General features: G+C 36.5%; 1 protein-coding gene across 4 annotated transcripts in view; it reads right to left on the bottom strand.

Annotated features, from left to right (window-relative positions):
- PHF21A (PHD finger protein 21A) overlaps positions 1 to 18,171 on the bottom strand; it is a 160,989-nt gene that overhangs the window by 25,391 nt on the left and 117,427 nt on the right. For 2 of the 4 annotated variants that reach the window (XM_063289666.1, XM_063289664.1), the window contains exons 6-10: positions 14,153 to 14,329; positions 10,165 to 10,416; positions 8,883 to 8,969; positions 6,580 to 6,879; positions 4,406 to 4,504 (exon numbers count right to left, since the gene is read on the bottom strand). In XM_063289666.1, the coding sequence (XP_063145736.1) occupies positions 4,406 to 4,504; positions 6,580 to 6,879; positions 8,883 to 8,969; positions 10,165 to 10,416; positions 14,153 to 14,329 (915 nt within the window). Of the gene's footprint in view, positions 1 to 4,405; positions 4,505 to 6,579; positions 6,880 to 8,882; positions 8,973 to 10,164; positions 10,417 to 14,152; positions 14,330 to 18,171 lie in introns of all 4 variants that reach the window. The other 2 variants (XM_063289665.1, XM_063289663.1) reach the window with 1 other exon arrangement.

Genomic DNA, 18,171 nt, shown 5'->3' on the forward strand with positions numbered 1-18,171 from the left:
AACGTGTTGTCATGCACAATGGGCAATCAGCAGTCCAATGGATTATCAGAAAAAAAGTCAGCAGAAGCAATCAATCAGCAGTCTCTCCTCCCTGGCTTTTTCTTTTTTATTCTTCTGTCTCTCCTGCCTCTTCCCTCTTCTTAGCCAAACGTCCTTGCCAAGCTCCTATTTATTCACTCAGTAAACTCATTCTCTAGGGAGATGGCTTCCCTGTATGCCATCTGAAGCTGCCCCAAATCACTCACTAAAAAATATGTTACAATTCTAATTATAGTATATTTTGTTTCCATCTTGGAAATAAAGTAGCAAGTAACAAATTTTCTCCAGTTTATCCTAAGAAAAGGTGGGATAAAAATGATATAAACAAAAGAACATAAAATGAAATATTTTCAAAAATTAGGGTTCATATAAATGATAATGCTTTGTTTAATTAATCAAAGCTGTGGCCAACAAAAATGTGTAGGAATTAATGCCAGAGTAGCATATAGCTCTTAAAATGTTGGGTTTGAATATGGTAACTCAAATCTTTGTGGTGTTGGGTAAGTCCCCTAATAAAAAAGGTTCAAAATAAAAATTCAGTAACCTCATGTAATCCCAGAAACAGCAGGAACACATATACATAGCCATACTGTTAACAGATTATTTCTCCTCCAATGGGAGGAGATGGGCTGGGATAAATTTAATAAATAAATAAAATAAATAAATTATTTTAAAGGTAGACAAGACTATATGTTTGCTTATTTATTTGTTACATGCATAGTCTACCTTCCCTTCAGGAGCTTGAAGCATAATTCTGTACATAATTCATATGTATGTAATTCTCCTTCCTCCAATTTTCCCCCACAACAATCCTGTGAGGTAGGCTGGGCAGACAGATAATTACTGGCTCAAAGTCACTCAGTGAGCATCTGTTGCTGAGTGTGAACTAGCTCTTGTTTTCCCTGCCACCAGTTTACCCACTACACCATGCTGCTTCTCTGCATGGTGAAGTACACGTCTGGCAATTTATCCCCCCCCCCTCTCTCCTGAACAGGGATACTGAAATATACAACTGGATGATGCCACTTTCCATGGCAACTATGGGACTGTCTCAATGCATTACTGACCCACAACATAGAATTAGCATACCACTGATTTTTGTCCCTGAGTATATAATGATCTGATGGTTAAGTGACATTTAAAAAATCCAATCACCACGGGCAGGTCATTTTCTGGCAACTACCCTCCCTTGCAGGGATGGACATCCTATTAAAACAGTCTCAGAGTGAACTGAAATTTGACATTTGAGGGATTCCTGAACACTCAGGGGAAGTTTCTAGCAATTGGAACTGATAATCATATCAAAAGCCTTCACATAACTATGACACAAATGAATGAAACAAATGAAAAAAGACTTGTCATCAATATCCCAAGCACCTGTCTAAGGCTATGGCAGCTGAAGGGCAGTTAGCCAGGTGAGACATTGCCTGAAACACATTTGGTAGAAGTTGCACAGGGAGATCTAAATTTGTGGTAGAGCTCATGGCTGTAACTACTGAATGATAGTAAAAGTAGCAAAGAAAACTTACTTTGCTGAGTCCATCGTGTCCTAAACTATCTGTTCCCCACCCCGCAAGTCCTAAACTAACTATCCACTGCTCCCTACCTTCCTTTATTCCCCAAGTGGAATAAAGCTTATTGTCATCTGCCCCAGCAAGTAGTATGCTGGAACTCTCAGAAGCCCTGAGTGATAGATTTGCTAGATATTTTAAAATAATCCCAACTTCATAATGATCTGAACATAGTGGGCAATGCAGTCTTGGTAAGATGTTCAGTGTGCTGCCTTATCCAACAAGAGTCAGCAGACAAGATTCTCACTGTAATGTGGCAGACCACATTTCCCTTTACCTGTCAAAGGAGATACCACACACATGTAACAATATTAATTTTAAGAAGCTGACTGCCAAGCACTCCTGAAAAAGCCCTCCCTTCACTCAGAAGCTTATGATAACTACTACTATCTAGTTATGAATATTCGATTTTCAAGAAAGATGTTTGAGACACAACTGTGGGTGTTCTCTGAGGTCAATGACAACCTGAATCCAATCCAGTTTAAGTACATACTTACATTTGAGATTTAATATTTAGTTACATCAATATGCATGCTGCATCCTTGTACCAACTCTAGGATGGTTACACCCATAAAAACAGTCTTAAAACGTCCAGTATCATAAACTGGCTATGTTCTACACACACACACACACAGCTGGCTCTGATTAGATGATACCCTCTGTGCTACAGGCTCATTAAAAAATACTGTCTTCATGGCCTTCTGGAATGACAACCAGAAGGGTTTATCCTAACTTTGGGGGACAGGTTATTCCAGAGAGAGACAAAACCAGGAACAACCAAAATGTTCCAGATTTCAGTTCATCCAGAGCATGACTTGCCTAGAACAGTCCAGCCAAATATCCATGATAGAGTTTTCAGTTCATGTACAGTTCTAGTTTACATATTTAATGCAACAAAGTTTAGTGTGAATACACACACACACACAAACATCACTGTACCTATAAAATGTCATAAATGTAGTCTTTGTTTTAAATTTGGAGGCTGCTGTCAAGTGACTCAACACATAAAGTACCAAAGTACAAAATAAAAAAACAAAATCTAAGTTAGAAGAAAAAAATAGATTGACCAATCTTAAAAAAAATAGCAAGCAGTTATAATTAAGAATTACAGCTTGGTTTTAAACAATTAATTAAACCATGGCAACATAGAATTGTATTGTCCAGTCTTCACATTGTACTAATAAAGAGTTAATTCAAACGCTGAAAGTGCACACATTTCTTCAAACCACCTTTGGCGTCCGGTGAACTAGTGTCTTTCCCAAGAAAACTTGACAGTATTTTTTTTCCAACAACTGAGGTATGATATATCCAAATTTCTTCATAAAACTCCAGGTTTTTTTTAATACAATTCAACAAAACACTGGCACCTTTAAATCTTAACTCCCTTGCTAAAACCTTACTAACAATATTAAGACTATTCCGCCACTATGGAACACTATGGAACACTCAGAGTTGTGTCCAAAATGTATCTGTTAATGTATCTTCAAATTACTGCATATCCAATCTAGAAAAATAGATAACCACTACTTTTTGAATATTTGTGGAGTTGTCCCAACATTTGAAGAATGTTTTGATGAATTACTCTCCTCTAAAGATTGTAAGACACAATTAACATTTTTTAAAAAGTTGAGACCACTGACTTGTTAAAATTGGAGACTCTCAATTCTTGATTCCATACTCTTTATAAATCAATTTTTTATCTTAGAAAGATCCTTCAATTTTTTTATATTACTCAATTGTTGATTTCTAAGAAAAAAGCTTTTCTAATATATTCAGAATTATAGGGGCTTCTGGGGCCACCAAAGCATCAGGTCCAAATTGGGAAAATAACCAATATTTTAACTGAATACCTTGCCATTTAGCCTCTTTAGGCAGATTATATTCTTTTTGTGTTTCTTAAGTTATAAAAATATAATTAACAATAAACTCGTTAGTAATATGATCTTAACCCCTTTTTCAGTCCAAGTTTTCAAAAACTAAAAGTAAACGAACACTTTTACCCGCCATTTCTAAATAGGCATTATCTCACAGACTCCCTCCTTCCTTTCCTTCCACCTACCACAACTTACATGTCACTCCATTTCCAGAGGAAATATTAATGTAATGTTAAAAACAAAAATCAGTTAATATAATTACACATTTTTATAAGAACAAGGTCAAATTTGAATCTCCTTCCCTAACATCCAAATAAATCTGGCTGCCTTTAATACTTGGGAATACAACTAAATTCTGATTAAAAATAGAATCTGCCAGGATTTCAAACAAGCCAATAGTAACTCTGTGGTTGTAGCCATAGTGGCTCATATTCAATTTCATTTAACTTAAAAAAAAAAAAACAGAAGGTAATACATATGCCCAATGGTACAACTAAAAATCTGGAAAATCAGAAGCCCCATTTTCATATGGTAATTACAATTTGAAAGAAAGAACCCTGGGGTCTGACCATTCCATTAAAAAGTCATCAGTAGCTTATTGATCTGTTTAAAATATCTAGTTGGAATTAACACAGAGACATCTGTCTTAAATTTATATACTAATCTTGAAGTTAAATTCCTTTTCATTACATTTATCCTTCCCCAAAAATTCATAAATATTTTCAACTGTCTGTTAATATGGTTAATCTGAATTATACTGCCAACTGTATTTACATATACTACAAAGGCATTTTTCTTGGAAGAATTATTCCCAGATATTTAAGAGATTTCAGACAATAAACAAAACCCAATTTTTAACATATTACTAATTGACAATATATTAGATTGCCTGCCAGAAAATAATATTGTAACTATTAGTACCTGTGGGTTTTCTTCTCGTTTTGGCTTGGGAGGTGCAGGAGGGGTAACAGTATGAATCTCTGTTGGCTTCTCCTCTGTTTCTACTTGGGGTTTGACTGTCTGAAATAGAAGTAACTAAATATATATTTCTTATTTTAGCCAGAAAACAAAAAAGATACAATGCCTTTTATTAACCAGAATGACAATAATGATGAAAAGCCTTAATTATGTGAAAATATCTCAAATAATAATAATTTTTTGAAACACCATAAAGTCCAAGACTTAAGTGAAAGACCTGGGAAGCAGAACTACAGATGGGCTGATATTTTATAGAATGATCTCCCTGAAAAGCTTGCTTAGACACCATTTTGCTAGGAAGAGGTACTCTGCATTTCTCTTCATGCTATAGTATTAACATAAATTTGCCTGAAAATTAGTTCTCCTTGATGCCTGAAAGACTGGGTTTTCCTGAAGTATATTTACAACTATATGGTAGAATCCTTTGCATATAGCATCATAAATGCCTCCACAATGACACAACAATCTCTTTATGACATGGATGTGAAGTCATGAAATGTTACCAATCTGTTCCAAGGAGACAATGATATTTTCAGTATGCTATATGAGCAATACATGCAACATGGATATGGATTGGTTTGTACTTAATAGTAATCCATATTGTGGCCTATTCATTTTTGGCTTAGCATGCTATACAAACTAAGCTGCTATAGATTTTTCAACAAAACATGGTTAAAATCTCTGAAAGGGACGCGGTGGCGCTGCGGGTTAAACCGCTGAGCTGTCGATCGGAAGGTCGGCGGTTCGAAACCGCGCGGCGGGGTGAGCTCACGTTGCTCGTCCCAGCTCCTGCTCACCTAGCAGTTCGAAAACATGCAAATGTGAGTAGATCAATAGGTACCGCTTCGGCGGGAAGGTAACGGCGTTCCGAGTCGTCATGCTGGCCACATGACCCGGAAGTGTCTATGACAACGCCGGCTCCAAGGCTTAGAAACGGAGATGAGCACCGCCCCCTAGAGTCGGATTCGACTGGACTTTACGTCAAGGGAAACCTTTACCTTTACCTATGGTTAAAATCTGGCTTATGGTTATGGGTGAACACCGGCTATGTCTTAAAATATTTGTTTGAACTGCAGTTTAATATAAAAGGGTCTTATAGTTTAGTCTGGCATGGCTGTGAAACAGCACTGGAAATATTTGGCACTCCTTACTGAATAAGTCAATCATGGTTAAAGGTATTAAATATACAACTAAGTCTTAGTTAACACTAATAGTGGTTTTCTGTTAGTTCAAAATGGAAGGAAACACTACCCCTTTCCTTATTTGCAAACCAGACGAATAATTTGGTATGTGGTGATTTTCTGTTCACGTTTTACTGTGAATTAATGCACAAATATTCTATCTATCTATCAATCAATCATTAAATTTATACACCACACATCTCACTATAATAGTGACTCTGGGCGGCTTAAAAATAAAAGTTATGCTGCAACTTCCTAAAATAGAGAAAACCTTGGGTTACTTTCCTCATGCATCAATGGAAAATTTGTCAAGCTTAAAAACAACTTTTGAGAATTAAAATCAGGCTTCAAAATCAGCTTAGGGAAGATGCATTACCAGGAAAAAAAATGATTACTAAGAGAGCCAGTTTGGTCTAGTGGTTAAGGTGCTAGCTAGAAAACAGGAGTCTGAGTTCTAGTCCCTCCTTAGGCATGAAAGCTGGCTGGGTGAGCTTGGGCCAGTCACTGTCTCTCAGCCCAACTCTCCTCACAGGCTTGTTGTTGTGGGGATAATAGGAGGAGGAAGGAGTATTAGGTATGTTAGCCACCTTGAGTTATTTATAAAAGTAATAAAGGCAGAATAGAAAATAAATAAATAAATAAATAAACAAACAATTCTGATATATGATGTTAGGGCTATGTTCTTTTGACTATCTAGGTTGCAAACTATTTAAATACCTTTTCTGTAACCAGTGATAAATTAAATGTTGTTGCAAAATTGTTATCTCATTTACAAGTCAGTTTCATTATGAATGTTAGCAAGATAATGGAAACATAATTTTGCTGATGAAAGCTGTATACTGAGGTAGAAGTAAAACAAAGCAAGCAAATTGTAATGGCTCTGATGGGCTGTAAATAAAAATACAGACCAACCAAACAGCATTCCTCTATCTGTACCTGCTTCTCAACATTTGGTTTGCTGATCTGTAGAGTCTGAGGTCCAGCAAGCCTGGTACCTGGGGCTGCTATAACAATGCTGGTGAGTTGTGCCATTGGAAAAGTTTTGGCTATGGTTGCTGTTTGCCCATTCACAACACGGACTGGGTGTATGGAATTTTGTGTAGAGGGTAAGGAGGTGGGTGTGAACTTTGTGGTCAACATCACAGGCCGCTGAATAAGTTGAGGAGCAGCAAGCATAGGAGGAGGTGGGGCTGGGGCTATAGGTATGTTATTCTGGGCAACTGGTTTAGGTCGAACCTAAAGAGAGAGAGAGAGAGAGAGAATAACAGCATATCAGACTATTTCCAACAAACATGATATAGTACAGAACGGTACTTGTATTACATAGACCTACACATCAGCACAAAAGGACTTAATTTGAAACCTGTCTCAGACTTGGTTAATTCCAACTATAATGGTTGTAAATATTACCAAACACTGTTGTTTGTCTTTGCATCAGGAAGGCTTCAATACCTATTATGCAGACTAAAGGGGTATTAGTTCATAAATTAGCTTGTAATAAAAAATTAGAGTGGTCATGTTTTTTTTTGCAGCCCTGATATGGTAGCCCTAGAATACACTGGATTTCCAATGCTATATTCTTGAAGAATATTTACAATAAGAGGAATTATCTATGCAAAGTAAATACAAATTAAATACAGTAGCATTTATATTAACCCTACATGTATGCATTAATCAAGGGAATTCATAACTTATTTTAAATGTTGAATCTAACCTATTTGGGTGTTCTTTATATAACGTTCATGACTTTATGCTTCAAAGTCTGGAAAACTGGTTCTCTTAAAAAAGCAGGGAGTAGAGGTGAAAAAGAGAAACATAATTTCAGTGAGGTATAAGAATCATCTATTGAGAGAAACAGTATTACAGGTAGTCCTTGACTTTCAACCACAACTGGGACCAGTTGCTAAGCAATGCCGTTGTTAAGTGAAGCATCACATGACCGCACCCAATTTTACCACCTTTTTGCCGCAGTGGTTAAGAAAATCACCACAGCTGTTAAGTGAATCATATGGCCATAAGCAAATCTGGCTTCCCCCATTAATTTTGCTTGTTAGAAGCTGGCTGGAAAGGTTGCAAATGGTGATCATATGACCCCAGGTATTGCAACTGTTATAAATACATGCCAGTTGCCAGGTGCCCTAATTTTGGTCACATGATTGTGGAGGTGCTTTCACGGTCTTAAGCACAAAGACTGGTCAAAAGTCACTTTTTTCAGCATCGTTGTAACTGCAAACGGTCACTAAATGAATGGTCGTAAGTCAAGGACTACCCGTATTAGACTTCCAAAGCACTGTGTATAAGCTGTTATATGTACCGCTACCACATCTGGGGTGCAAAATTCTGGACAACCATTACATTGCAGCAAAGTGATAAGAAAACTCTAGCTTTCTGCTGCAATTCAGTGGTTATCTGGATTTCTATACTGTCTTTACACATTTGCCTTTAATCATTGGAGAGAATTTATTTCAAAAAATTATTTGCTCAACCAATCTTCCAATGACAAATTTGATCCTTTCTAGAAAACAGTAAGAGCAAAAACAGTATACCAAAAGAAACAAAACAAAAAGAACACATTAAATACAGAGAAGCAAAAAAAAAAAAAGGGGGGGGGGCAACTGGATACAGCCCAGCAACAATAAGTTAACCACGTTCACAGTCTCAGCTAACTTCCTGACTTCCATGCCTGGGAGAACAGCCAGATCTTAAAGGTTCTCTGAAAGGCCAGCAGGGACACAGCCAATCTGATCTTGGGTGGGATGGTGTTCCAAATGACAGGTGTAGAGACAGAAAAGGCACACTTCCTAAATCCCACCAGAGGACACTCTTTAATTGACAGGGCCTGAAGCATACGTCTCTTGCCAGACCTAATGGGGTAGGTAGAAACAATTGGAATAAAGCAGTTCCACAAATGTCAAGGTTCTATAGCATGCCAGCAGTATGATGGCAAAGATGGAGCTTTAATTTGAAAAGCAACTCATTGAGTAGAGTTTATTACTGGCTACCATGTCTGGGCTGCAAGAATCTAACTCAACAATGGAGTGTAACAACAGTGCTAACTCACTGCTGTCATTCAAGAATCTGAATGACACTCTTGGTCATTCAGATTCTTGCAGCCTAGATTTGACAGCCCTAATTATTACTAAATGTGTGAAATATCTAATGTTGTCTTTTTCAAACCTCAAATCAAAGTTGTATTTTACAAAGTTTGGTTAGTTACCATCTATTCTGAATAGACTCACCTGTGGAAGGAAATTTGGACGAGGAGTAAGTCTGGGAGGAGGGATAAACTGTGGCACTTTGATAGGCTGAGGAGCTGTAGCTTGAACCTGCTAAACAACAGGAGTGAGCTCAGGTGGCGATGGAACTAAAGAAGCTTTAAGCAAAGGTATAGGTATGATGAATTACTTTAAAGTTACATAATGATAGCCAGCCTTTCCACCATAAACTGACTCTGAAGAGTGAAACTGCTTACTTAATTAGAAAGTATGAAGCTAATCCTTTTCTGCTTCTCTCAAAAGTATGTAAATCTATGCTATTACTTCAGAAGCGTATCAGTCATCTGAACCTTCTGAATTCTATTTATACTGTTGCTCTATGAATATTAGAATATACTATCAGTTTTGTTGCCCATTCAAATGGTATTTCACAAGAAGGTTAACTATATTAAGAGCATAAGCATTCAGATTCAAAATAGCCCAAAAGTTCACTGCTTTGCATAATGAGTTGTTTTCTTTATTGTCCAGGAACACGTAGGAAATAATTTATTAGTAGAATACTAAAGCCGTAAGTAGATTTACCTACAGCTGCATTTCTGGATTAATTCTCAAATGTTTACATTCACATGGCTCAGATACTTAAAGTATACTGATAATCATTGTTATATTTCTAATCCAAATTGTATCTGCTTAAATAGCTGACTTCACATTCAAAATTAAAATTTACATTTAACAAGTTTCAATTGCTTGCTACTTTGTTAACGGATCCTTGATCATAACAGTGCTTGTAATTGCTAAGGAAATCGGTTGAAAAAATGCTGACAAGAACTCACTGTGCAAGGTACCATTTTTGTGGACCTAGTTGCAATAATATTTAACAAAGTTAAGCAAGTCTTTTTTTTCATAAGCAACAAAATTGAGAGAATAATCTATATCGGAAGTTATACCATTCAGATAAAGAATGTCCAAGCATAAGCTTCTACAATCAAGATTACGAAATCGGTGTCCTTTCAGCAAGTAGAGTAAGAATCATAAAGGAACAACTTTACACCTTATTACTGGAACACGTTAAGGATATAAAACTGTATAGTACTGTAACAATATTAATCAATTGTTGGAATAGTAATTAAAATTGAAAATTTCTAAAATAAGTGTATTTTCTAATTGTAATTTAAGCAAAGCTTCAAAATATAAAGTACTGTATATTCTCAAAGTATATAGAGAATATACTATATTCTCTAACATATAGAGGTTTATTTGCTTATTATGAAAATGGTTCAAGTGGTGAGCTACACAGCTCGCTTACCAATGTGACTGTATTTTTTGCCACTATTTGTACTGCCTCTGTTCCTGGACCAGTGACTTTATTTGTTGTCTGGAGGTTGACAGGCGTGTTCTGTGCATCAGTGCTAAGGACAGTTTTCTGGCTGCTGTTGATGGCAGTCACCATGGCAATTGTAGGTCTTTGACCCACAACAGAGGCAGGCATGGTTGCTGTTGCTTTCAGAACGAGAGGTAGTGTCTTAGTGGTGATCATAGAAGCTGTAGTTACAGTTTTCTAAGAGAAACAGAAAATACATTTTTGCTAGAAGACTACACTACCCACTAGGAAAAGTTTATTATTGAGAACTGAGAAAATAGAAGCAATACAGCACAATGGGAAAACTATGGAAAATTTATACACTGATACCCTATTCCTAGAATCAACATACTTATTAATTCTTAACAGCAAATCTCCTATACAGTTGATATCTAATCATACAGAAGCACTAAGTCATGATTTGATCCCAGAGATGGTGAAGTGTGTGTAAGAGTAATCAAGTTTTTGTATGCATCCTTCAGTATTTGCCTATCATCTCCTTGGAATATGTCCTTACCATGTCTCCCGAGTTTTGGAAAGGCGTGTCTCTTGTTAACCATTTATATTAGCAATATCCAGAATGTTCAGTGCACAGACTATACTGGATATGGAACAGGCAGGACTGGGTAGTCCACGTTTGGATCGTTAACACATATATTTCATCCAGGCATGGACCCAGAACACATGTGTTCCAGACATAGGGCTTCTAGGGCAAGAGACAGAATGGAAAAATAATAGCTATCAGTGGCAGTGTGTGTGGCAGCTAAGCAGAGATTAAGGGTAAGGAAGGTGACAGTAAGATCCAGGGAGGGATGGGTAGGTGGGCCAGATGAGTATCCCATTCTTGAATCCAGGCTTGGCAATGGGAGCCGCAGGGAAGGAGGAAATGGGAAGACCAGGTGAGGGGCAAGTGGCCTGGTCACGTAGGATGACAGCAGCTGCAGGGAAGGAAAGCTATGGAAAGATGGAGAAAAGGTGGGATGGACCAGTCACATACACTGTGCTCAAATACAGAATGGTGGTAGGGAGATAAGGTGCTGTGAAGGTCCCTGGGCAGGCTGGTAACCAGGCCATGAAGAGAAGGGGAGAGAGGGGTGAGCTGTGTCAGCCTTGCTCTACTCCCAGAGCCTTGGGGATTGTTGCTGAAAACATCAAGGAATAACTAAAATGTTGCAGATTTCAGGTTCATCCAGAGCATGACTTGCCTAGGACAGTCAAGCCAAGCATCCATGACACACATTTTCCATCTCTTCTTTACATGTTTAATGCAACAAATATTAATGTGAATATGCATATGGAAATGTTGTTGTACCTATAAAATGGCATAAAATGGTATTTGTTTTGAACCAAGTTTTGGAGGCTGCAGTCAAGTAGGTGAAGGTTAATAGGTGAAATTCAGTCCAGACAAGAAAGTCCAGAAAATGAAAAGGTCATTTAAATGTATGGGTTTGGAAACTCCCAGTCGTTGGCAGTTGAAAGCAACAGAGCAAACATCATCTAGGAATCCTCACTGGCAAAGTATTTTTATTTTAGTAGAAGTTTCCAAGTATTTAATATTAGAGTTACTGCTGCAGTGTTATCATTTTAGTTGGGATGGGATTATTCTATCAGAGTCAATATATGTAAGTGTATATTGTCATTCCACATTAAACTTTACAGAAAGACAGGAGAAATATCAGTAACGTATCAATGTTCTGAAATACTATATGATCAGTTAAAACATAACTAACTGTCCATTTGCATTAGAACATGTAGAATAACGTAAGTAAGAATGAGCCATGAGATGCAATTTGGAAGCCTTCACTTTTTGTTAACAGTAGTTTCTCACAATGTCTGGAGTAAAACTACATGGTTATTATTAATTCTGCCTAATGGGAAACCAATCAACTACTGAATTGCTGAAATTAATAGTTAATAATTATAATTCATATGGTATGCTACAATTAACTAGAACTGGGAGCTTCCAAGCTTCTCCCACCTATGCATTCACAGAAATCCATGATTTGTATAACACTGAAATGTTGCTTTTCTCTAAAATAAGATGCCCACTTATTGATGTAGTATTCACATCAGATGCATGAGACCCCATTTTATGTTTAAGCTGATTCATATAATTTAAATATGTTCTTAATTAGCTAAACCACAACAATAATAAGTGGAATCTAGAGATAAAGTCCTAATACAAGGAATCATTCCTTCAAGAATTCCAAAAAGAACATGCTATCAGTATTTAACAGTCAAAGTTTTATTAAGAATTATTTCAGATTATGAATTAACACTTATCTTTCACTACTACTAAACATTTCAACATCTGAAAACTATGAATTTTCAATATGGTTACTACAATTAAGAATTTTACAAATATTGTAATTTGTTACTGATAGTGTTACCTTCTAGCCCCTTTTAATTATTGTACAAATCTATTAATTTTTAAAAGTCCTCTAAAATTCATTGCTAAGGCTGTGTCATGTAAAGTAGCTTCATAATGTTAATTCTAATGTTAATTATTCCAAATTATTAGACTTGAAAGTATTAAAGAATAATTTGAGAAGTACTGTAATGTACCAGAGTTATGTGCATGTGCAATTTTAGATAACTATTTTATTTTCTGGATGTTGATTTATTTAGTTTTTCTCTTATTAAAGAAATAGGTTGCAAGTTTAATGCTTTTTAAGAAGCAATGCAACTGAATAATGAAAGAGGAAAAAATGTAGCAATTTTAAGGCAATTTCACTAGAGGGCTCTTTAGTTTTAAATATAATCTTGTTCAAATATGGCATATAACCTGAAAGTTAAATTATAGAACAGAATACAGAAATTAGAATTGCATTCTTTCATAGTCAGAATTTTTTAACACCAGCTGATGCAAATCATACAAGATGATTCAAAATCTACTTAATCAATAAAATTTCTATAGTATTAATGCTGTCCTCCCACTTTACTTACTTTGTGTCAATTACTTTCAACAGCACATTAATCAAAACAGTCAGAAGAGTGTTCATAATTTCAGACAAATCTGAAATTAAAATTTCAAACCTGAAGTTGGCCTAACCAGTAAAATACCTACTTCATAGCAACTGATTTCTAGAATTAAACTTTGTAAATCAAATAAGACTTTTTTTTGTTTACCATCAGTGTACATATAATTTGACTAATTTTTTTCTAATAGTAATGGGGCACTGATATGCTCTCACCAAAGGAATATTACACTGCACAAACTCCAGTTGGCCATCAGCAAGAACAGCCTATCTAGCTTAGTAATGACAATGACAACTCTCCAGACACCAGAGTCTGGAATTGGGATGTTCTATATTGCAAACCAGCCTTTATTGTAAGTAGCAGGATATACAATGTATATTTTAACATAAAGTAAATTACACAAAGGGCTACTGATGTTTTGCGGCTCTAGTCCTTTACTCTGTTTACTACTACTTGCAATGCATCAGAGCCACTAGGGAAAAATTGCAACACCTATAAGCAAGAGGTTTAATTTCTTGTCTTCTTCCATGACTGCTTAGCGAGCAAAATAATTTTTAGTGAAGCACTGTCTTTGGTGCTTTAGAGTCTTATGTTAATTTGGTAAGAATAGAGAATATTAACCCATAATTTTTTTGTAATGTACCATTACACCCTCTCTAAAATGTACTATATTTACCAAGTTCTTTAATCCCAAAGTATATATACTTGAAAATAGAAATGCATATATTTCCTGCTGATATATTCTTCTCATCCTTTATCACACAATAAATTGCTAAAAATGTTCCTATATGAAAAATCGTAATTTATTTTGTCTAGTTCACAAACCTGCTTTTACCAAATTGACTAGATTTCATTCATAAAACTTGTCCTAGTCTTATTGTAATAAATATTAGCTAGTAGTCCAAACCTGAGTTTCAAGAGAAGAAAAAAGAGAACAATAATTCAAACACTTTACCTGTGACCCAAGCAGGTTTTGAGAGGGTGCAGTGGTCTGCTGCTGTGGCTGCTGCTGTAGTGGCTGTGATGTTTGTATTTTATTTTCTGTCTGTGCCAATGGCTGTATTTGAAACTTACTATCAGGCTGTTCCTGCTTTACCATTAAGTTCTTTCGCAGTTGTTCAACCACTCTTTTCTAGCAAGAGAATACAAACAAAAATAGTATCATACACTTTTTATATTACAGCAAAATACATTTCAAGATTTTTTTAAAAAAAATTAGAAGTAATGTAATTGGTTATAAGATGGACTTATAGTAAAAAGTCCAGTTCTGTATTAATATTAACATATTATGGATTTTTTATTCCCTTTTTCTTTAAGTTCTAGTTCATTTTAATTACCATTACATGTGTGTGTATGTGTTTATATTTGATTGTATTACCACTATTATTATTCTTGTTTGTTAAACTCACTATAAGCTATAAAACATTCAATTAAAAAAAAGCACATTCATTTTTTGCTGACTGTTAACTTTGTCAGACCATCAAATTTAAGCAAGGATAATACATCACTAAAATCAGAAGTTGTGGGCATTTAAATGAAGACCACCCCCTCCCACCAGGAATTATTGCTCTTTCACAGCTCAGACAAAAATGTGGAGCAGAATGAGGGCACTCATCATTCAAACCTTTTACCAACTTCTATGGCATGTCAGTTAAGTGTTGTAAGCAGCAATTATCATAATATCCAATTCCTGCATATGTGAGCTCTGTATATTGCTAATATAGCAGAACGCTCTTCCCCAATTTGGGTGGCCTCCAATCCTTCAGTCATCAAAACTATTCAAACATGATGCCCCTGGCCTTTATTCCACCAGGCCTTTTCCACTTGCATAAGAGTGGTGCATGTTTTAGACCGCAGTCACATTTTCTAGAATTCAGTGACTTCTGACCTTTTTAATTTTGAAGAGTATACATACCATACTGTTAAGTTACCACTGACTTTGTCAGCCCACTTGTCCATACCTGCCTATGTGGGTCATTTGTGGTATTCTGACAGAAATTACAATTCTATAATTCATTTCACAAAAACTTTATTTCTTGTTTACCTGATGGTAATAGTTCACTTAATTATATTACAGTATTCTTATAAAGCAATAGACATTTAGCAATTTTAAAACCCTGGCATTTATTTTATGGAATCAAGTGCTGAATGTATTTGTCCAGAGAACTGGACAACGAAGTTCCATATTTTCCTTTATTTATACATTCAATTACCAATCTATTATTTATTGTTTCTTTCTGAAGTACAAAATGATGTGTCAGCAAGTATAGGCAGGAACAGAAGGATCATTTGCAGGAAGCAGTGTAACGTAAGGAAAATAACAGAATAGAAACCAGTTATACCTATCCAATAATTACTCTAATTATTCACAGCAGAAGAATATATGCTATTTTATCTCACTGGATAACAGTATTCAAGAGATGCTAAGCTTGAATACTCACAAGCTAAGTTGCAATAAAAAGAATAAACCAATCAGAAGAGGAATTAGGGAACAGAAAAGTCAAGTGCACTATATCAAATTTACAATTCTTCCTGGTCTTCTTCCTCAGGAAAATTGTGGATAAAAACAGGAAGGAAAATTCTGTAAACTTTCTATGTTTTTTAAATAAAACCAGGGTCTTACCTACAATGTGTGAGAGAAAGGCTGCTTCTCTGCACTTTTCCTTTAGTCTTTTGCAGAAAAAACACTTTGGCAAAATACACTTCCTACTGCCTCCCATTTATAAAAGAACAGATGATATAAATTATATCTCTGAGTTGCAAAACTAGATACATACAGAAAGACATAAGTTGAATTTATTTTAATTACTTCATAAAATTAATGTGGTTATGTATGCCTACTTTAGCAACAAGTCTAAAATCCAAGAAATACAGTATTTTGTATATACAGTGCATTTGGAAAGTATTCAGACCCCCTTCACTTTTTTCAATTTTGTTACGTTGCAGCCTGATACTACAACCGTTCAAATTCATTTTTTTCTCATTAATCTACACTCAGTACCCCATAATGACAAAGTGAAAACAGAATTTTAGAAATGTCTGTAAATTTATTAAAAAGGAAAAACTGAAATATCACATGTACTTAAGTATTCAGACCCTTTGCAACAACACTTGAAATTTAGCTCAGGTGCCTCCCGTTTCTCTTGATAGTTGCTGAGCTGTTGCTACACCTTGACTGGAGTCCACCTGTGGTAAATTAAATTGATTGGACATGATTTGGAAAGGCACACACCTCTCTATAGAAGGCCTCACAGCTGACAATGCATACTGTACCAGAGCAAAAGCCATGAGGTCAGAGGAACTGCCTGCAGAGCTCAGAGACAGGATTATTGCAAGGCACAGATCTGGGGAAGGCTACAAAAAAATTTCTGCTGCACTGAAGGTTCCCAAGAGCACAGTGGGCTCCATAATTCTCAAATGGAAGAAGTTTGGCACAACTAGGACTCTTCCAAGAGCTGGTCGCCTGGCCAAACTGAGCAATCAGGGGAGAAGAGCCTTAGTAAGAGAGGTGACCGAGAACCCAATGGTCACTCTGACTGAGCTACAGAGATCCTGTGTGGAGATGGGACTAAGTTCCAGAAGGACAACCATCACTGTAGCCCTCCACCGACTTGGGCTTTATTGCAGAGTGGCTAGATGGAAACCTCTCCTCAGTGCATAACACATGAAAGCCCTCTTCGAGTTTGCAAAAAAGCACCTGAAGGACTCTCAGACTGTGAGGAACAAGATTCTCTGGTCTGATGAAACCAAGATTGAACTGTTTGGCCATAATTCTAAACATTATGTCTGGAGGACACCAGGCACCGCTCATCACCTGCCCAATACCATCCCAACAGTGAAGCATGGTGGTGGCAGCATCATGCTGTGGGGGTGTTTTTCAGCAGCAGGGACTGGGAGACCTGTCAGGGTTGAGGGAAAGCTGAATGAAGCAAAGTACAGAGATATCCTCAATGAAAACCTGTTCCACAGCGCTCAGGACCTCAGCCTGGGCGGAAGGTTCACCTTCCAACATGACAACGATCCTAAGCACACAGCCAAGACAACTCAGAATGAGCCTTAGTAAGTCTGTGAATGTCCTAGAGTGGCCCAGCCAGAGCCCTGACTTGAACCCTATTGAACATCTCTGGAGAGACCTGAAAATGGCTGTCCACCAACAGTCCCCATCCAACCTGACTGAGCTTGAGAGGATTCACAAAGAAGAATGGCAGAAAATCCCCCAATCCAGGTGTGCAAAGCTTGTTGCATCATACCGAAAAAGACTCGAGGCTGTAATTGCTGCCAAAGGTGCTTCAACGAAGTACTGAGTAAAGCGTCTGAATACTTACATACATGTGATATTTCAGTTTTTCCTTTTTAATAAATTTATAGACATTTCTAAAATTCTGTTTTCATTTTGTCATTATGGGGTACTGAGTGTAGATTAATGAGAAAAAAAATGAATTTGAACGATTGTAGTATCAGGCTGCAACATAACAAAATTGAAAAAAGTGAAGGGGGTCTGAATACTTTCCAAATGCACTGTATGCACATATCTTATTGATGGTCAGTAGGAATTTTAGCTACCTGAACTTTTGTTCCAAGGAAGCTAAATGATTTTATAATTATTGGAATTTCTGAAATCTTATTTTTAAAAGTGATACTGCTTACATTCATCTTCAATTTCAGCAGATAACAATAAAATTAATGCCTGAAAAGAGCTCCATGGGAATACAGTGAAATAAATTTTTGCAGGACCATCTATTCCAACCAGATATTTATAAGATTGTCTACTCCAACTAGTACTGGCCCAACCAATCAGATCAAATGGGAAACTTACTGATCCCACATTATTGGGAGGTTTGAGGGAAGCAAGGTGGCCTTGTTTTTGGTGGCTGTGCTGACACTGTGGAACAACCTTCCCGACAGACAAAAGGCTAGGTCCCTCCTTCTTGATTTTCAGAAGTTACCAAAGTCAGAGTTGTTTTTGAGAGCCTT

The sequence above is a fragment of the Candoia aspera genome, chromosome 1 (genome assembly GCF_035149785.1).
Source record: "Candoia aspera isolate rCanAsp1 chromosome 1, rCanAsp1.hap2, whole genome shotgun sequence".
Lineage (NCBI taxonomy): Eukaryota > Metazoa > Chordata > Lepidosauria > Squamata > Boidae > Candoia > Candoia aspera.